The 22,082-nt window shown below is 32.3% G+C and overlaps 1 protein-coding gene across 5 annotated transcripts in view; it reads right to left on the bottom strand.

Annotated features, from left to right (window-relative positions):
• LOC143058226 (neurabin-1-like) overlaps positions 1-20,074 on the bottom strand; it is a 53,195-nt gene extending 33,121 nt beyond the window's left edge. For 2 of the 5 annotated variants that reach the window (XM_076231699.1, XM_076231703.1), the window contains exons 1-6: positions 20,003-20,074; positions 17,053-17,101; positions 13,445-15,977; positions 10,406-10,426; positions 3,222-3,361; positions 510-637 (exon numbers count right to left, since the gene is read on the bottom strand). In XM_076231699.1, coding sequence (XP_076087814.1) covers positions 510-637; positions 3,222-3,361; positions 10,406-10,426; positions 13,445-15,699 — 2,544 coding nt within the window. In that variant the 5' untranslated portion in view covers positions 15,700-15,977; positions 17,053-17,101; positions 20,003-20,074. Of the gene's footprint in view, positions 1-509; positions 638-3,221; positions 3,362-6,325; positions 6,479-10,405; positions 10,427-13,444; positions 15,978-17,052; positions 17,102-19,678; positions 19,859-20,002 lie in introns of those variants that run through there. The other 3 variants (XM_076231700.1, XM_076231702.1, XM_076231704.1) reach the window with 3 other exon arrangements.
• Between the last annotated feature and the right edge of the window lie 2,008 nt (positions 20,075-22,082).

Here is a 22,082-nt window from a genome sequence, read left to right as displayed (position 1 = left end):
TGACCTTTAGAATTTATTTTATTATAGGTCCCATCACCAAAACATGATCAGATCCATATATACATTTGTATAGTAAAATCATGTTTGTGGTTTTAAGATTTAAAATAAGATTTATTTGCATTTCTTTTTTAACTTTATTCTGAGATTTTGATTAGTAAAAGTATCCTAGAAATTAGTTACCTAACACCTCAAACATAATAATTATAATTCAGTGGTACCTTTTACTCATGGATTTATTAAGTAATGATTAACCATGAATAATATTCCACAAAGTACAATATTGTCGGTGTTTTTACACAACTTTTAAGCTCTGCTTTTAGGCTAATTTGTGGCAGCCAGTTTTTATTGGTGGAGAAAGCCTGTGGAAAACCATCAACCTTCAATAGGAAAACTGACAATCCTATTCAATAAAGAGTCGAGTGCACCTGAACGAACTGGGTTTGAACTAACAACTAATTGGCTATAGCTAGTGATTACAGTAGTAGAACTACTTCGACTTTAGCACTTACCCTAATCGGTTGTTTACTAAATTTGATTCTAGTGGCTGGATGGAAGAAGCAATCATCCACGTCTGAATCATCACTGCTACTTATACCAGATATTTCTAAATAATCTATTATTTCATCTTTATCATAATCTGAAAGGAAAAAAAATGAAATATTAAATAGATAAATATATAAGTATCATGATCTTCTGTCCAGTAAAATTGGAGCATAAGAGTGGATTTATTTATTTTTATGATTTAGGGGGGGGGGGGGGATATGTGACTTTTATGATGTTTTTTCTATGTCTGCATCTAAACTTTGAAAAGATGTTTATTACACAGAACATCTAAATAAATGTTCTATATCCACCAAATTTCCATCCCTAGAATAATACTGAATTCACAGTGTACCCTTATATAGTGTTAAATGAATATTGTTATTAATTTTAATAAATCATAATTATAATATGAAATTCCAAAAAAATCAATCATTTTGTTAATCCACACATTTTTCCAAAGCATTGTGTTTTTTTCTTTTTTATCAAGGTTGGTAAAATAAGTGTCATTATATGATAAAAAGATCGATATCCAGTTTCAGAGATGCAACTAATCGTCGGACCCGTCGGACCTAAGGGGCAGAATTTATGCAGGTCCGGCAAAACTCGTAGCTGTGCAGGACCTGATGGCCGGCAATATTTAAGTCCGCTTGGGTCCGCCAAAACTGAAATCCCTGTCGGCCACGGCAGAGTATTTTGTTTATAAAATTGCGATCATCTTTAATAAAAGTAAATGTCCTGTTCCCCCGCATTTTCTAACTCTGGGAACCAGTATTTCCGCCCAGTAATAGTCTTTCGTACCTTGTTCATCTCGCCCCGAACAATTTTCCGTATTTCCGTCATGTTTTTTGTTTTACAAATTCGCTCTCTAGGAAGGAGGTCTATTAAGCATAGTTGATAAGTTCAGGAAATATGTCATGGCCGATAAAATTTGTAAGTGGGTCGAAACCCGGTAAAAGACCAAACCAGTCACCTATTCAAGTTGATAAAGCTGTAAAGCGGTCTTTGTACGAAAAGGAGAAACGACCTGAAAGGTCATTCAACCCAAAATGGCAAGAGGGGAGATCATATTTCATTTGATTTTTGAGTGAAAATATGGGTCTGGCAGAAATTTGATGGGTCTGGCAAAACTTGGTACCCTGTAGGCCCCATTGTCTGACAGGAAAAAAAAACTGTTTGCATCTCTGCAGTTTTCATTTTTGCCTTTCACTACCTTGCCAAAATGGTAGTCAAAATTGACAAATTGAACAGATGTTTTTCTAAGTCAAAGTATCTTGTTATTTTTTGTGTTGATATGTTCATGTCTCATTTTTGTACATATCTCCTCCATCTAATTCATCCTGTAGCTATCTATCTGTCAAAGGATGTCAATAAGAACAGCAATTTGGCACTTACAATTGTTTCATGCTTAATTACTGTTATATGACATACAATGATACAGATCCAAAAAGATTTCGAGAGATGTTTAGATAACCCATTCTTTACAATACCAGAAGAGGGAACTTATGTTGACAGCTTATACATACAATAATACCAGAAGTAGAAACTTATGTTGACAGTTTATACATACAATAATACCAGAAGTAGAAACATTTGTTGACAGTTTAGAGATCTATCTATACAATAACACATCTGCAGTTACTTTCATAATCAAAGTAAACATTATGTTTATGTATGTTACTCAATCAGAACAAAATCAGCTGTTTTCTTTATCTTTTCTCTGTAATTGTTTCTTATTTCAAAGAGTGCAAGTCAATATGTATAAAAAGAGAACCCTTCAAGCATGCACACATTTCTGACATTAACATAAGCATGATAAGTCTTCAACAATAGATAAATGTCTAAATACAATATGTAAAATTCTAAAGCACTGGGTATTACTCTGGAAAAGGTGCAAATACATTAGACACAGACTTGATCTATTCCTTACAGCATCTAGAGAAACAACACTAAAAAGTTCTGCTTACACTTTGTTTTCCTCTCTCACATGACAGATTTTGTTTTTATCATTTATTCAGGACAATATTGTTTTTTTAAAATTAAGTTTATATATCAGTTTACTCCCCAGGGCCTTTTAGCATCATGGTAATGTGATGCTATCTGAATTGATTGTCTTATAGATTATGTTATGGATGTGATGCTATAATCTTACAGAAACAAGATGGTATTTCAAATTTCCCTGTTTTACCTGAATGCCAAGTAAAATATCTTGGGAGAACACTGTATATATCAGCTGCATAGAAATTAGTTTGTTGTCCCCAGGGAATGACGGATATAAAACCCCTCGTGGAGAGTTCCAATTTTTATATTTACTGCACGATTTGTTACTCATGCTGTGTGGATACAGTAGAATGTGTCCCTGTGCTTGTAGTGACTACATAATGCCCCACTATCTTACAGTTAAGGTTTTTCATGTACGTATCAAATAATCTCTTGTGTAGAGTTGTCTCATTGGCAATCATACCACATCTTCTAATTTTTATATGAAAAATGTACCACAGGCCCAATGACTAGCTAGGTTATACAGGGGCAGATCCAGCCATTTTCAGAAAGGGGGTTCCCAACCCAGGATAAAGGAAGGGGGTCCAATCATAGAACCACAGAACACACACACCCCTGGATCCGCCCCTGTAATAATTTAACAGGAATGACAATGACTGAATCATATAAAATGATATTACCTGCTATATCTGTTGTATCATTGAGTACAGTGTCTGGTTCCTCATGCCCATCTCCTGCTTCTCTTGGTGGGATCTCTTCTGTCAGAACAGGACTGGTTTCCTCCTTAACTTTATCTTCTACATAAACAGCAGCTCGACTTCTACAGATAAAAAGTTTAACAGCTGTCAAATATCATATCTATAATTTATTCTTAGGGAATATCAAATATCAATACACAACTGTTATGTTTCATATCATATCTATAATGAATTCCACAGGAATATGTTTAAGTACTGACTGTATGAGTTATCAGTTGACTTTCTCAAGCTTTCTGAAAAGAACATTATGTTGCTTAAATCCAGCAACTCACTTCACGAGAAAAAAATTGCTAGCAATCATTTTAGTATAACTTATTTATTTCATGATCATTTTGAGTGAGAATTTCGAAGTGCCCAGGTCATTTAGTGGACAGTTTTCTCATACTGAAATCATACTACATTTCCCTAGATTATTATACATATTATATAATCATGACCTACAAAATGTAGGTAGAACAAAATTGGTGGAGATAAAATCATAGAATCATAAAAGTCTGAAATGCATGGAATATTTATGATTTTGCAAACAACTACATGTATAAGCTTATTACAATGTACTATGACTTACAAAACATGTACAATTCATATGCTTGGAGATGAAATTTAAAATTCCTAAAAATATGAAATGCATGGTATACCTATGGTTTTGCCCATAAATATCATATCATAAAACTGATGTAGAAGCTGTATAGACCTACATCACTGATTAAATACTTTTTAATCTAACTCAGTTAATCTACATCCTGCTGAAATAAACATCTAGAAATTTATTTCAACGTCTTTTTCTTAAGTATGAGTTTATTTAATTCTCTAACCTTTATTAGATGTAAAATTAATGGTAGTCACTCATTGCCTGGGGCAAGTAAGTTACCATCTGGCAATTGTAGAGAAAAAACAAGTTTAAACTGCCTCACTTATTTTACATCTGTGATATGATGCACATCTTCATGAAATTGATGTACGTTATTTTAATTATCTGCATGTGAATATGCATCTGCTGCACCTTATTTTCAACAATTTTAAAATGCTATACATACAATCATAGATGAAATGGGTTTTACATCTATGATACAATGTATTATCAATTTGAAGAATACCAAAACATTTCACTTAAGATTTTTCAAAGTTTTGAAAGGTTTCATTAAGAATTCCAAATAAAATGTTAAGTAAACAAAATCATCTTTTTTTTTAACATTTTCCAAAATTCCTTCTGCTAATGGAAGGCTATTTTCTAGACAGACTTTGCAAATTACTGATATCCAATACCCTCTTTTCCCTTTTGTTTTGCAAATGAAAGCAATTTATTTCAAACTTATTAAAATTTTCTTCTGTTTGGAGTACTATTTATTACCTAAAAGAATTAAGGATATCAAATATTTTTATCTAATTTTAACCCCCCTCCCCTTTATCCCTCCTTACCCTCACCTAATTTCCACAATCATTACAAGCACATAACTATACATGTGTATTCAGGTTACTATGACCCACCAATGACTTCAACAACAGATGTTGCATTGCAGTTGAATTATCTTTATTGGTTTTCAGATGCATCTTTTTAATCTTAAAAGCAATTTAAGGAGATATTAATATATGTGTGGCTGGCATATGTTTCACTAGTATACAATCATATTAATGTATGATTGAATGAATGAATCATAGAATGACTTATGGTTTGACTAATTGACTGGATGATTTTGTAATTGATTAATAATTAATATCAGTCATCAATTATTTAAAGATGATTAGTGGATCCAGTTTGCCAAGCATATCTAGTTCCTCCCAACAGTAGCCTGGTCTCTTTAGTCATACATTTCGTTCTCTGCCTCTTATGTATGGATTTAACATGATTTCATAAAGTGCAAATTGGATTTTATACATAAATGTGTTGACAGTAAATATTCAATAGCAAATACCTGTTGTTAAAATGAAAACTTTTGATTGTTATTGCTTCATGTTCAGTGACAAATATCTCATACATATATTCCAAATGAGAACCAATTTATAATGAATCCAAAAGAAAGTTTCCTTTATAGAGTTAACTGATCAAAAAGGCAGGAAGTTTAGACTGGAATGACACATCTATACTCTTTTTAATTAAAACAAAATAATCTTTTCTTAACTCAGGTACATACAACAAAGTGCAAAAGTTATAAAATTCCAGACAATTAAAGTAACGATCATATCATCATGATCATAGTGTATACATGTAACATGGAAGTTTTTGAAGTTTTGCACATTTATATCCTCTAGTAAAATTGCGAATGGAAATGGGGAATGTGCAAAGAGACAACAACCCGACCATAGTGCAGGCAACAGCAGAAGGTCACCAACAGGTCAGTATACATTTGACCAAGTCTCCCGCTTATCCTGAAAATACTGCGAAAATCAGCTAGAAGACACCAGGATCAAGTACATTAATTTACCTAGAAGACCAATTCCAATTTTAAGTACAAATTCCAAAGCAGACAAAATCAATTTCATGTACAATTTAATAAGAACTGGCCAAAGACGATTCAAATTTCCTTACAATAATGTACAATTTACCTGTAAAGTTTTAAAGAATTCATTCACAAAAGTCACCTACCTGACAATTCCAAAGACATCTTGAAAACTATCCAAACTATATAACCAACTTTATTGTTTAGAATGATATGATGTGATAGCCTGTAGAAGTTCAAAAATAAAGCAATAGCAGTATGTAAAACCAACAAAAAACTTCTATTCCAACACTTCATGTACTATAATTTTAAAGTCTTCACAAAGTTGTTCAGATTCCTTTTCCCATCCAAATTAAGACTGTTATTATTACGCAGATAGTACATGTATATACATGTACAGTGAGTAGTGCAAGTATTGTACATTCTAATGATGGGAACTCGAAACACTTAGTGTACAAGAGGACAATTTCGTACATGTACAATTTACCTAGAAGAGCACAATTTACCTAGAAGACAATTCCACATTTAGTATACAATTTACCTATAAAGTTTTAACGAATCCATTCACATAATTCCAAAGTCACCTACCTGACAACTTCTATAAAATCCTTTCTCAGTAAAAAAACCATACTGTCAAGTTTCTCATAAATAGTGAGAAGGAACTGACATCCGAAACAAACATCCTACACCACTTAATAACATAGGCAAAATTCTCCTGTGCCAATTAGTTCTCTATTTATTATATATATATAGAAATATATATGAGGTGAAAGTCAGGTACAATTCCAAAGAAGTCTTGAAAATTATCCAAACTATTTATTTATATATAACCAAATTTATCGTTTAGAATGATGTGATGAGATGGCCTGTATAATTCCGTAGAAGTCTTGAAAATTATCCAGAATAGTTCCAAAATAAAGTGGTATGTAAAAAACAACAAAAAACAAAATTCCAAAACTACATGTACTATTTAAGTCTTCACAAAGTTGTTCACAATATACTAAGATTCTTTTTCAGATCCAAATTAGACTGTCAATTACGCAGATAGTATAAAGAGTGAGTAGTGCAAGTACTGTACATTCTAATGATGGGAACACGAAACTACAATGTATGTATATATCATTACAAACATCCTCAAGTTTTTACATGGTAAATCGGTGATCTGCACAATATAGATACAGATAATTAGCTTAAAACAAACAGAGTAATACCACAATTAACTAACTCAATACACACAGGCACATCAATGTTCCAATACACTGAGACAAAACAATTGAATAATTAATCCCTTTATCAAACTTCAAAGCAAGTCGAAATTGAAATAAATCTTTCAATTAGACTTTGATGTTATCTAACAAACAAATAAATTGTTTCTCTTGTTCATGTTGTTTTGTAAATAGAATGACCACGATATATAAACAGTCCAAGTTTAATAATGAGGTTATTCACATCCAGTTTTTGCCTCAGCCAAAATTTTAATTGGCCTCCTCAAGGTGCAAATTCTTAGGAAAAACAAATGTAATTTTCACAATGACTCACTAAAAATGCCATTTTAGGGTGACTGGGTGATATGGCCTCCCTTATCTTTAAAAGTAATGACTTTTTGCAAACTTTATCAGCATATCACTTTCTATAGCTACCAGAACAGTTAATGAAAATTAAATCTGTTTCTGCATTCACATGCTAAATAATGTTTGCATGAATTCAATACCAAGATCAGTAATCCAGTGAAGTGTTTTTACATCTACTTTAATTATGAATCTTGGTTTTAGATTAGATTTATATTTCAGCTTCAAGAGTCTATTGCAAATCTGATATACATATATATGTCTGCATATGGAAAGTTTTACTGCATAGTGCAGTCTTTCAAAAATCTTAGTTAAGATTTTATTGGCCTGTAGATATAACTTTTACAGGCCTTCTACAGGCCTTGGCTCAGGTGTGCCTGCAGTTGAGCATGAAGACTGTTTCTGAAACTGACAATCAGCTTATTTTTCCTTTGTCAAAAGTCACAGAATAAAAACATAAAATAGAATGTAAAGCCAAAAATTAACCAGAAGTTTCTTCAGTGGTTTATTGGTCCAGTAATGGTATTTGTTCAAGCATTTCTGGTCCCGTCATTGTTTTGACAGTCTTTTACATCATAATTATTACAAAATTCAGATTCTTACATTTTCACTGGTCATTCCCCTAGTAATTGATGGCATACCAATTATCACTGGACATTGCCATTGCCACATGTCATGCATGTCTATGAAATCTTAGGAATTATAGCTATATATAGGTTAGCTCACCCATAGATGTATTACATCTATGGCTCACCTTACCAGAGATTAGATTGTACTCACAGACTGATAACAATCAGGCAAATAACATCTTAAGTTTAAACCAGCCAGGATTAAACCAAGTGCCCTTTGAGTTCAATGTAAGCATGCTAACAAGGACCACCCAGGTGGTAAAAAAATATACATTACAATCTTTAGAAATTGTAAGTGATTTTTTTATCACATGTTACTTTTACGAAGCTCAGAGAATAAGTAATGCAAATCATTGTCAACAGGTACACCTTGTTTCTCTCACATCTTGTTCAAAACATAAGGTACTGGAAAATGTTACTTCATTCATTACAGTGAAAAATTCTAAGATAAATCGCTTCCTGTTTATAGCACTTAAAATATAAATTATCAAAAATTGATGTTCATTATTTGGTAATTTTATCTTAAAATTGTGAAGTTTAACGAAGTATGCAATTCAAATGGTCCTGTGTTTCAAGTTTCAAACACAAAAAGTGTTTGCTTAGCCTTAAACCAATCATAATAATTATATATATGCTTTCTCCTTGTCTTGGCAATTTCCTCTGACTTTTACATGAACCAGCTAATTATGTACTTCCTCCTAACAGAGCCTCTTTCCTGCTCTAATTAGGGAGGTAACATTGAAAATGTTATTGTAAAATACTTTTCATTTGGGGTAATGCAAAGGGTTTTTCCCCAGTGCCCCCCCTCTCCCCCCCAAAAAAATTAAATTAAAAGATCAGGACGTTTTTTCATTTGAAATTTTTTAAAATTTACTTATTTAAAATTGTACATGATTTTTTCCTTCGATTTATAAAATTCAATTCACCCTTAAGCTTAATATCCTTTTTTACGCTAGTATTAAGATTCAATTTTCTCAATTTCTTATAGTTTGTATGTGCACAAATCTTAACCATGTACGATAAAGATAAAATGAAAAATCAAATTATTTTAAGAACACAACAGCAAAAAAATCTTTTTTAATCATGTTAATAGCAAACAGAACCTGGATGGAAGGGGAACAACTCATATTTATTTGAAGAATTTGCTGAAAACTTTTTTAATGTGCCAGACATGCACATTTGCATTATTTTTGTATTTTATTAACATGCTAGAAAATAAAACTATCTCCTTTCCACTAATACAGGTAGTAGCATCACACGCCACAATTTTAATCCTTTACATATACATTTATAAACCTATATATGCAAATCTTTTGTACATAAACATAACCTATATTGTATATTGGGTTAAAGTCTGTTCAAACAGATTATATCTGAAGAACCACTATAAAAATGTAATTAAATTTGACCATAAAAAGTTCTAACTATCATACATTGTATACAAGTAATTAAACTAAAGGTTTAAAATCTACTTTGACAATGAGGCTTTATAGCTGTGTGGGCACTATGTCTATATCATCTACATGTTGGGTAAAACGTACAGTTATATTTGTACATACAAGGTGCCAATTATTCTCTCTTCTTTAAATCCCACCTAGACCATCTTTAACACTTATATATAATTAAAGGACATAAAAAGGTGTCAAAATGCCCAATATACATATACATGTATTTATACCTTAATTAATAATTTTGTAAAATAAGATGTTGACTTAGAAAGACTAATATATTATTCATATGCATAGAGTGAATATCAAAATTTGTTCTAAATCCCATATTTGCCTGCTTGGCATAATTTTACTTATTATTCTATTCAATAAAATAAATTGATATTGAAATTTTCATCATATCTTAAATCTATTGACTCTATCCATTTACTTCGAATTCTGATTTGAATAAATTTCATCTCCTTATTTTTATCATGCATATGAAACATTCCAATGTGCAAATTATAATAAATATCTATGGCCTATAGGCAAAAGCATGTATGTCATGATTTTTAAATAAGTTATGGTGATGCTTGAAAAATGAAACCTAAACAGACATGATAGATGTATTGTGCTAAGGCACAGAACTTGACAAACTTTATTATTACTTTTTCTAAGTCAGGTTAACATGATAATGGTAGTTCTCTTTGAATGTAAAACATTATGTTATGAGGGTCTGGAATTGGGGGGGGGGGGGGGGGGGGGTTCTGTTATTCTGTAAACATTTATTTTTCACCTTTTTTTCTCTAATCTTCATATTTTTTGCCCTTTTTTCTCTAATCTTCATTTTTTTGCCCTTTTTTTCTCTAATCTTCATTTTTTAAGGGCATTATTCTTCAATCATTTAACCCTATCTAAACTCTCTGTTATCAGTGCAGCAAAGAGACTTCATGTTAAGAAGTGAGAAACCTTGTATGAACAAATGTACTATACTACTAGTACTGATGTCTACTTAATACCTAACGATAGATGTGTCTATTTTACCTGTATAAATCTCTTGGCTTGCTGTGAAGATAAAAGAACCTATTCTTTATTTAGTCTTTATACAATTCTGCTTTTCATTTTTAAAATACAATGACAGCAAACATGGCAAATCTCGGCTCAGGCTGTAGTTTTGCTTGTTTCAAAAGTATTTGAGATTTTAATTTTAAAAGGGGGGATTGAGAGAGTGATGCTTTCTGTTCTAACACGGTACTGGAAATTCAGAAATTATTGTGATGTTTTTATTATTGCGAAAAATGCTACAGGGTTATCATGGTTATAATCGCATTAATTAAAACTCACATTTTGATTTTTTTTAATACCAATCAAACAAGCATGCCATGACAGGATTTTTATTATTTTATCACAAATTAAAATTGCACTTTAGTCTAAAATGAAAGAATTGCAATAATAAATGCACACAATAATTTCTGAATTTGCAGTAAATAAATTGATTCAAAGTAAGATCAAATCGCCATAGGCTTTTTAAAATGAGAAAAAAGTTTTCAAATAAATATTTTCAAATAAAATTGTTCCAGAGGTCATTGACAGAAAATCTTGACTTGACTCTCAGAAATTTGTGATTTTTTAATCTTAATCACTTGTCAGTATGATTTGGCACTTTGGATCAGAAAATACCAATCTATCATGGAAACACCTTCAGGGAAAGCCTTGCTACACATTTATATTTAACATCCTCAGGAATACAATCCTACATGTATAACATTACTTCCTATTACATTTATAAGGTGACAAGATAAAAACTTCATTTTAAACTTCATATTGACACAGGTGATTATTACCTGTGGAGGTGATTATACAGGTAGACATCAAAAGAAGTTATATAACCCTATATGGTTATCATTTCAATACACAAAAGAACAACTTAACAATTTGATAAAAAATAACCACAACATTGTCCGACATCTGATTCTTATGTATATGTCATTTAACTACACGTTTTATTTTGTGTTTCGGTTTGAAAAGAAAAGTGTAAAAACAAAAAAATAAATGGTCTGACGACTAGTTCAAGACAATTGCAAGAGATCATGGGCTACAATAATGTAAATATTAATTATTATCTGAACTGTTATCAGACAGATTAAAATGACCTCTACAAATATTTACAAAACTTATTATATATATCTCAAATGCAATTTCCTATTTTCAATTTACATGTACTATAACAACTAGGTGAAATATTAGACTAAGTCTAATATTCATATATATGTATACATACTTGTAGATTTACTACAAATGTTCTCTGTTGCGAGTGAAAATAAAATACATTTCTCCTCTATACACGTTATAAATACAAATGAAATATGACAAAGATAGTAAAATCTTAGATTTTTAAAAAGCAGGATTTTAAGGCTAAATCTTGAATTAACTGTCCAAAGTAGAAACATTTTTTAAAAAGGCATAAAATAGAATATTGTTTGTTTCCCCAATTCTCAGATCTGCAGTGACATCACAACATGTAACTGACCAATCAATGATTAGAATTTGTGTAATGTAAACAATGTTGAGAGGTGATGCGAATAAGAATCCTCTAGACTTTCCATAGACTTCAATGCAAATTAATTTAATTGATATATATTGTTACCAGTTGAATATAGTAATTTTACTCTTTTAATATTGTTAAAGACACTATATAATATCTCCATTTTGATTTTTAACATACTACATGAATAACCTCTGGTTAAAAAATAATTGGCAATATAAATAATCAGTAATGACCTTCAAATAGATGAAAAATCTAGAGGATTCCTGTTCACTTCACCCCCTGAAAAATGTAAATGCCAGGATGTCCGGATCTGAGAATCCCTACTGACCCAGCAAAAATGGTGCGACTCATAAAAGCTTATAATTGTCAAAACTAACCAATATTGTTCCAGTACTTTGCGATAAAATAAAATAATTTCCCTACCTACCCTGGCTTGGCAGGGTCGGGATTTGGGAAACAAACAATATATAAATTTAGTCCTGACCAAACAGACATGGCAGAGGACGCATTAGTTCCCCATACATTTGTAGGTTGTCAGTCTTTCTTTTCCAAAACTCTCATGATTGAATAGGACAACAATCGTGCAGTGATAAAAAAAAACTCCCCATAATGGCCTGTATTAATAAAATAGCTACAAGTACATGTACATGTACCGATATAAGCATTCTAATTCATTCAAAGTTTTTAAATGAAGTTTCTTAAAGGTTACAATTAATGAATTAAACCTACATGTGTTTTAGACTTTATCATGTATATTGAAGATTAGAGACCATCTGGCTGAGTTCTGTATCAGAGCCCAAAATTAGCAGTAACAGAATTAGTTGATTAGGAAAATATATTGCAAATCTAAATGTATTAATTCACTCATGTCATGAAATATCTCTGTGTCCATGGGTAAATGAGAATCTTTTTGAAATGGTACAAAGTACATACATATATATATATATAAGTACGTCTAGCGGTACGTCTAGCGGAACGGCTGCAGTGCAGGCGATTTGGTGTCACGATATCACAGTAGCATGGGTTCGAATCCCGGCGAGGGAAGAACCAAAAATTTGCGAAAGCAAATTTACAGATCTAACATTGTTGGGTTGATGTTTAGACGAGTTGTATATATATACATTGTACATTTGATTAGCATGAATAAAGCCTTTTAGGAAGATTTTACTTTAAAGTGAGGGAAACAATTTTGGAAATCTCGCCTTGTATTGAAAAATTACCATCAACATGTACATGATCAAGCATTGTCAATAACGATTATAAACTAAATTTACAACATGTCTGTACTACACCTTGGGCAATAATTTATTTATCAGTCATGAAATTTACTGGTCAGTTATAACTTACCAACGTGTAAACTATATTTAGCAAGGTATACATTTTCAATAAGTAAAATTTGGCAAAACATGAAGAACTAGAACATGTAGAATATCCACAAAAAAATTTAAAAAATCCTCAACCCACCCAAAAAATCCAAATGAAACCACAATAAATGAAATGATGCGGTAACTACTGCATTAGCATTATTTACTTACCGTACTGAACCCTGCTGTTCTGCTGACATCTGGTTAACTAACTGGGCTGTTGGTGATGGGGGGACCGGGTCACAGTCCTCGGTGGATTGGGAAATGTCAGCACCAAACTTTGTTCTCATCTGTACCCCATATGTATTGCTGTCATATGATCGGTGAGTGATCTCTTCCACACCAGGCTGAGGAGCAGGGGATGGAGGTTCATCCACTCGTTGGTGGCCGGCTACACAATATGGCGGAGGAGGCTCTCGATCCTCTTCTGGATAGGGTGGAGGTGGTGGTCTGTCTTCTGACACATTATGAGGAGAGGTCATCACTGAAGACACATGGTCCTTGTCAAATTCATTAATCGGCTGTGATGTTTGCGGTAGCGGGGGTGGTGGTGATAATGGCGGCGGAGGAGGACTGTCTCTCGGTGATGATGTCATGCTTGATGTTGATTGTGGTGTGTCTGGTCTAAGATCCTCAGTCAGAAGTGAACTAACCACTTCAATCTGAACACTGCTAGGTGTGGTCGGCTTTTGAATGACAGATTCAGCATCCGGAGTTGAAAACACAGGAGTCTCAAATTGAGGTTCTATAACCGATACCGTGGGTACACCAGAATTTAATACAGAATCAGCACTTTTACTAAAGTTTTCTTCAATTTCATTTCTGTTTGACAGTTCATCATGATCATTTTGTGGAATAGCTGGACTCGGTCTCCTTGGAGATGGAACGGGTCGTGATGTTTTAGCTGGGCGTGTTGGTGTTGTTGGTTTTGAAGGGACAGGGGGTTTTAATGGCACATTTGATTTAGACACAGGCACTTCTGGCTTTTCAATAGTCCGTGGTTTTGAAATAACATCACTCACTTTAGAACTTGAATGTTCTGATTTTTTGTCAATCGTATTAGAGGAAGTAGTGTCTGAATCATTATCATAACTCCTCCTACCAGCTCTGATTCTATATTTATCACTATAATAAGTACGACTTTTGTTTGGTTCAACAGCTTCATCATTATCAAGGGTGTCAGCCGAACGTGAGCGATTACGTTGACTTAACTGTGTAAGCCCACTATGTCTAGAATCAGTAGACTCAGACATTTGTTCCCTTATTTCCCATGATCGCCTTTTTGACTGAAAGTCAGATCCAACATTTACATGAGACAGGTAATTATCAGCCTTGACCAAAGCTGCCTGAATTTCCTGTTTAGTCAGACGGCCCCCAGTCTCACCATCCCTATTGCGACGCATTACTACTCCGGAAGTGTCTTCTGTCGTGGACGAGTGAGATGATTTCAGGTTCTGAGAATGAGATACACTCTGACCTTTGTCACTTGACACTGAACGTATTCTATCGCACTGAAATGCTCTTTTGTTGCTATCAGCTGACCTTGACCTATAACCTGATGTCACACTAAGGTCATATTTGTTATTTTCTGTTTGAACATCACTTGTAGCTTCATCAACATCCATGTTTTCCTCCGCATCTTTTTTATTTCCAGATGATGAATTACTGCCTAATCTACCGTCAGTTTGTCGCCGTTTCCATAACAACCCACTGTAAGAAGAATTTACATTTGATCTGGCACCAATGTTTAGACTGGAAGGTCTTAGATCAGAAATGGTCCCTTTTGGCACATGTGACATATCGTTATTCCCCTCATGTCTACTACGTGTTGAATCAATGTTTTGCCTATGAGTAAAGTGATCATCTGAATGTTTACCGGCAGTTGGACTTGTAGGTGTACTAGAGTTTGGTGATAAAACAGGTGAAGGAGTTGCCTCCCCTTTCTCTGATAAATGAGTTTGGTCAGTTGAATGAGGGTGATTTGAAGTTCCCTCAAGTCTTGCAAATAATGCTCGAGTATGTAAAAACCTTTGAACATGATTAGTAGCATCTAAGAGACCATGATCAGATTGAGGTACTGGAGTGTTTTTGGTCCTTGTAACGGCTTCAGTTTTCTTACGTTTTATTTCTGGAGATTTCTCTACTTCTTGTGCTCGATGATGTATTTCTTGTTTATCATGTGGCTTATTTACTTGGAACAGTTCTTTCATTTTACTTACATTAGACCCAAATAATCCAAGGTGTGAATTTGACGTTTTTGATGTGTTCTCAGCTGGTTGTCTATGCCTCGGAGGCGAATCGTTATCTCTGTTTCTAGGTTTGAGTGATGGCGGCATTTCCTCTGATGATTTTTGTCGCTGCAAGCTTCCACTACGAAACCTACTTGCGGTTAGGACGTCCTTTCTAGGGTCAGCCACAGTACCCATATTGATAATCTTAATTAATTGTTATGATTTATAATACTTAATTTTCCATTAGGTATCCATTGACCTTTTTATTTTTATCTTCTAATATCCTTGATTCTTATGCGTAGATTATCAAATGTAATTTCCAGTTTAATCCAAATATAAGTTTTTATATATATAATGTGTCTTCACTCTTGTGTTATTAAATCAATGAACCTTAGCTTGAACCAACAAAGTTTGTATCACCATGTGTTCTCAAGTACATCTGAACTGCCCTAACCATTCCTGTATGAACCCATCTAAAATGAAAATAATTTGAAAATTAATTTCTGGTATTTTTAGTTTTCAAATACATGTATTTAATTTACAAAACAAATTAAGTATACAGCAATAAATGAACTAGACAAAATTATTGAATTACTATTGTAATATAAAAAAAAAATATTGTCTCTTTGACACATTCCACATTCCCATTCACAATTTAATCTATGACTGCACATGTTTGCTGTGTTAAGCATAAAACAGTCTATAGAGAAATAAAGTAAGAACTGGCCATGGTTGATAAAAAATCTTTTCTAATTTTATAGGTTTTCTTAACACTAAAGGCGTTAAAAGTTTTAAGTACACATGAATGTGACAAGATACAAACAAACATGACAAATAAACAATTTGAGTACTAAATATTGTTATAAAAAAAAATCTTTAAAAATACAACTATTTAAAATATTCTTACTTTCTTATTAGAATTCTCAGTAAAATTATAAATACCAATGACATACATTGTAAATTATTTATACATTTTGTACATGTACACAATCAATTATGTTGTTTTTATCAATACAGATATTTTATGCAATCAGTAATAACTGTTGTACATGTGTTGACCTATATATACAATCAAGATAATGTTTTTACATAGAAGAGATATTTATAGTACTTGAACAAATTTATAATGTAATTTTTTGTTTTTAATTCTTATGGAAATAAAATTAAAAGAGTATGTAAATACAGTGGTGTGTTTTTCTTCTAAATTGTACATCAAAATCCTGGTTTATATATTTGTATATATATATATACTTTTCTATCAATTATAAAAATTTCCAAACAATGGCAGAACCTGTCTTCCACTTTTTTTAGATTGAAAAAGGCAAGTTGAATTAAAAGTTTATATTGAACCCTGATCATGCTGAAGTAAGAATTTTGCAGGGATGAATGTAATAACTTTAAAATCAGGAAATCAATGTTTGCTTTGTTAGTACAAAGTATATATGTAATAGCATACATGTATGAATAATGTACAATTTGAAGGAAATCAATGCTTTTGCTTTGTAAGTACATAGTATATAATTTAGTGTATGTAGAATGTACAATTACCATATAGTTGATAAACCTGTACCGTCTTCTTTATAACCAAGGCTTACATCTGGAAAGAAAGAAACAAATTTTAATTTAGAATTTTAATAATTGGTACATCTGTATAAATCTACCATGTGCATACAAATACAAACCATTTTTTTACTAATCACAGTACCCAATAAATTCAGGGGCTGTGATGATGAAAAAAAGAACTGCCCTCAAAATGCATGTTTATAATATCTTATTAAAATTTTGACTAATCATTTGCTATAAAAAATACAATGATTACATGTACTATTGTCAATGTATGCAGCTTTTATTTTAGAAATCAATTCTAAAGTAGCTGAATGAGTTTCTTACATTCAGTTAAGCAGGAGCCAGATGGTATTCAAGACTAAATCAGTAAATCTTTCACAAGACAATATTCAAGACTACATCAAGTTCATGAAGTTTTGTTTCTTTAAATTCAAATCCTGCTTTGAAACTTAGCCAGACTTTGTTATGTTCTAAACACACTTGTTGGAATGTGGTCTTAGCAAATGACATAAAAACGTGAAAGTGTCCTAATAAACAGGTTCTGTTTAACTATGTATGCACAGTTAATTCATTATCATTTATGCATGTAGCTTGACACAATTAATACATGTAATAAATTATTTCCCTTTCCTTTTTCGAAACATGAAGTTTTTGTTTCTTGCTTATTTCAAAGTGCAACCTAAGACATTGCATTTTACCAGAAAATTATTTCAACACTAGTACTAGTACTACAGGGCTTTCCCTTGAAATTGAAGAAGAAGGCTCAATCAAAATTATCGGCATCTGTAACATGCGTTCGACGAAGCCAGACGCCCACCAAGCTTACAGCTTGGTGCCTTACGGCAGGGGGTCTGGGGGCCACTAAAGGCCCCCAGAAGCTCTGGCATAAATAGAGCAAAATCCTGCATTCTCGCAATCTCCTGGCACCTAATTTCATCTTTCAAATGACCATTTTTTATGTATGAAATAAAAGAAAGAAAAATAAATCTCAAAGAAATTTCATATTTTTTTACGTTATAGTTTTTTATTTTTATTACCTTATGGTTAAAATTCATTTACTTTTAAAGGAGTTTTATTTATATAACAATTAACATGTATAATAATCCGGTTTGTTAGAAATCTTGATCGATTTATTTTGCATAACTATGTGCATTTGTAAACAAATGACCCTCCTTTTCTCTCTAAAGACTGTACATGTTACGCGTATTTAAATCATACAATTATTTCTCAAGCATTGACAGAAAATTGATATATCCTCTGATTTTCTCTTCTTTTTTTTTTGTAAACTGTTCAATAAGTCGGATACATAAATCATTTGGAAATTTGGTTATTTATTTGAGGTCGAGTCGACAATATTCTACTTTCGTTTTTGACCTTGATTCTCTGAACACCATGTGGGCTTTGAAAAATGAACTTCAAAAGATACTGTTTTCCATATTCTGAACAATATGATCTACTACACTTTCTTTAATTTGACTGATATTATTACATAACATAAGATTGTCATCCTATCTGATTGTCTTTACGTCTTAAAAGCCAAAAAAAAAGCCAACGAGGTAATGACGATCGAAACGTCTCTATTGTTATTGTTCAATGACCACCGGAACGTCTCTCTTGTTATCTTTGAAAAGAAACGATGCATTATGACTTTAAATAGACAACCAATCAGTGACCTGAATTCATGTGAACTATATTTAGCCCAAGGTAAACACTGACTTTTCATCCCTTGTTTATCGTGACCGCGACTTTGCGACAATACGTCTTTCGGCTGCCTGTAAACATTTGAAAAAGATATTTTTTTCTTTTTGAATTTATATTTTTGTCAGTGAAGTAGCCGGCACTTGAAGCCACCGTAAACGGGGGATTTCCGCCGGTTACCGGCTTCAATGGAAAGCCCTGGTATTAGAGAGTAGAATTTTTGCACAGATTTTTTAAAATTGTCTTCTTTTAATTGTGCATTCTCATTTCTAATTTTATCATGATTTCTTTTCAATGGACTGTACAGTACTAAATTTGTGTGCTCCTAATTTGCAATGTAATTATGTATTTTTCAGCTTATGCATCATAAATTAAAAAATATTAGTTTCACGAAATCTGCAAATTACCAATACTTTCCATTTGATGACATATTATTATAAAATGCCTAAATGGTTTAAACCATATGCAGGTTTTAGGATGCAAAGCCTACAAAGATCAATTTGGCAACCCTGTCCCCTCATGCCTTTCAAAAAGGGGGGGGACTAGGAAATGCTGAACATGTAAAAATTATATGCATTAAATATACTTGTAGTGCAATAGTGCCCCTTCATCTTCCTCTACTATAGAACTGATGTTGAATTGTATTAGTGAATGATAAAATAGAATACAATTTTTGTTCTACAAATCATGGCAAGGTAAATAATATTTTTTTTTAAATAAGTACACAAGCACTAGATATAAACTCCTTCAATGCAAACCCTTATTTATATTTTTACCACCAATAAGGAAATTCCTCCTTAGAGTCTACTTGCTTCATTTCAATCATGTTCAATGGGAAGCACTTGTCAAACGAGCTTCTGTACAGGTTGTATTGTCATTTACTTCCGGTTTTTTGGTTTACAGTACTTACTATTTACATTTTTTTGTGTTACATATCGTGACAAAATATCCACAAATTTAACTGTATGTTAATAATTTATCTATTTTATGTTCATCTGTTAGCCTTTTTCCTCTCTGAACACACCCAATCAGGATTATCTCATCTGATTATTACCCCGGTGTCACCGCTACCGATTTGTCACCAAACGGGTCACATAATAATTTTCCAAAAGTCTCTGACATTTAAATAAAAAAAAAAACGTTTTCTGGGAGGAAATTCATTGACTATTGAAAATATGAAGTGTTATCGCTGCATTATAATGCCATTAAAGTAATATTTGGATAAAAAACAAACCTTTCTTCGCTTCGGCAGCGCCATTTTGTTTTGTAACCTATGACCTCAGTATTACAAAGCCCCCGGATGTCCAGAAATTTCCAATGGAGGTGTGTTTGAATTATTTTTTTTTTTGGAGGTGTAAATAAAATACTTTTCATAATTTTCATATGTTCAAATTCGTTTATTGCAGGGTATTGTATATCTATACAGTAATTTAAGCTTAAAATGAGACCACTATAACACAGTAACTCAAGTTTAACCAAATTTGACATCTATTTCTTTTTTTACTTGTGTGTGTGACTGTCTCCGTATAAAACTTTGTGCTTTATTAGACAGACTATTTTTTATATTTGTGGTAGAGCTAAATATTTGTCTTTTTTGCCAAACATTTTTGGAAATATCTTATAAAAAAAATAATAAGTATCAATGATTGCATTCAGGAAACTTCTGAGGAAAATAATGGGGCGGTGAAATATAAAAAATAAAAAATATTGAACAAAATTAATTAATACTTTGAAAAATAGAAAATGATGGCCCAAAAACTAAGTACTTAGTTTAAACAATATTTATTCTAAAAGTGCATGAAATATAAATATACAATATAAATACAGGGATTCGGAAACAAGAAAAACTTATATAAATCCGTCTCCCTTAAGAAAAAATGACAAAATTAGGAACATAGTATATAAGAAACTCGTATAATCTAATTTTCAATTCACATTTAACATGTTTATTCTGTGGTTTGCCAGTTACTCAGAAGTCAGTTTGATCGAAAAATGCGATCAACTCTTTTTATTATAATTATGGTTCATGTATCTGAGAAATGTGTAAATGTTCCGAAAAAAAGGTAACATTAAATCAAAGTTTCAACATCTAAATCGACATCGACATAAAGATAATTGTTATGGACCAAATCTCCCTGTTTCTAAAATAAATCTTTGTACAACTTTAAAAATATTTTCGTTTTCCTCATCACTGATGAGTTCACTACCTGATACTAATGTTTGTACATTATATATTGGTAGTGTAGAAATGGTGTGTGCCCTGATGAGTCTATAATTATGACATTCTAGCAAATAATGTTTGCTGCTCTCAACTTGCCCACATTTACACAGGCTTGAAAGAACAATATTTTTCTGGAAAAGGTGTTCATTTAAGCCACTGCAGTTCAACCGGAGTCTGGCGTGAAGTATTTGGCCTTTTCTACAACCAGTATTATAATATGTAGGGACTTTCTTAGTATCTCGATTTATGTAATTTTTAAGTGTAAATTTTGATGGATTACATCTAACGTCTTGTGGAAGCCTGTTCCATTCACGAATAACAGATGGTAGGAAAGAGTTTTGATAAAAGGTAGTTCTACAGTTCATATTTTGGACATTAAATGCACTTCTAGTATTATAGTTATAGACTTGATATAGTTGTTGAGGTACGAGACTACAGAGATAATTAGGAGCTTGATCATGAAACATTTCGTGAAATTTAATAATTTTATGTCTGGATCTTCTTTCACTCAGAGATACCCAACCAGTATCATTATAAAGATTAGATTTAGAGCAAAGCTTAGCGGCACCTGTGACTATACGAGCCGCTTCTATTTGAATGCTCTCTAGTTTGTCCTTTAAATAAATTGGTATATTATCCCACACAGTATCTGCATATTCAAGAATAGGCCTGATAAAACTGATATATATAACTTGTAGATTATTACGCGATAGCTTAAACTTTAAACTCCTCATAAGTACTTAAGAAAGGAAGGCCAATCCAAATCCTATGTAAAAAATTCTGAGACGGAAGAACGTCTTCTTTTTTAACTTTAAAAAGAATAAGAACATTATATTAACCCCAGTAACGGTTACCGCAAGTCGACGAAAACAAACACATTGCAAAAGACAAAATAGACAAATCGACGAATCACAGTCGACCATCAGAAAACTACACAGAAATCTAAGGATTGAGCAACACTTATCCAACAAACACCGAGGTTGATCTCACATGCTCGATGATGGTTAGCAATGAACTCTTGTTCCACTAGTAAATAGGGAATTTCTATTACTCTTTAGTTAAAACTTTCCACTTGTTTCAGTCATAGGTTAAG

Source organism: Mytilus galloprovincialis, chromosome 14 (genome assembly GCF_965363235.1).
Source record: "Mytilus galloprovincialis chromosome 14, xbMytGall1.hap1.1, whole genome shotgun sequence".
Lineage (NCBI taxonomy): Eukaryota > Metazoa > Mollusca > Bivalvia > Mytilida > Mytilidae > Mytilus > Mytilus galloprovincialis.
Note: the sequence above shows the minus strand (reverse complement) of the source record. Positions and strands in the feature narration are given on the sequence as shown.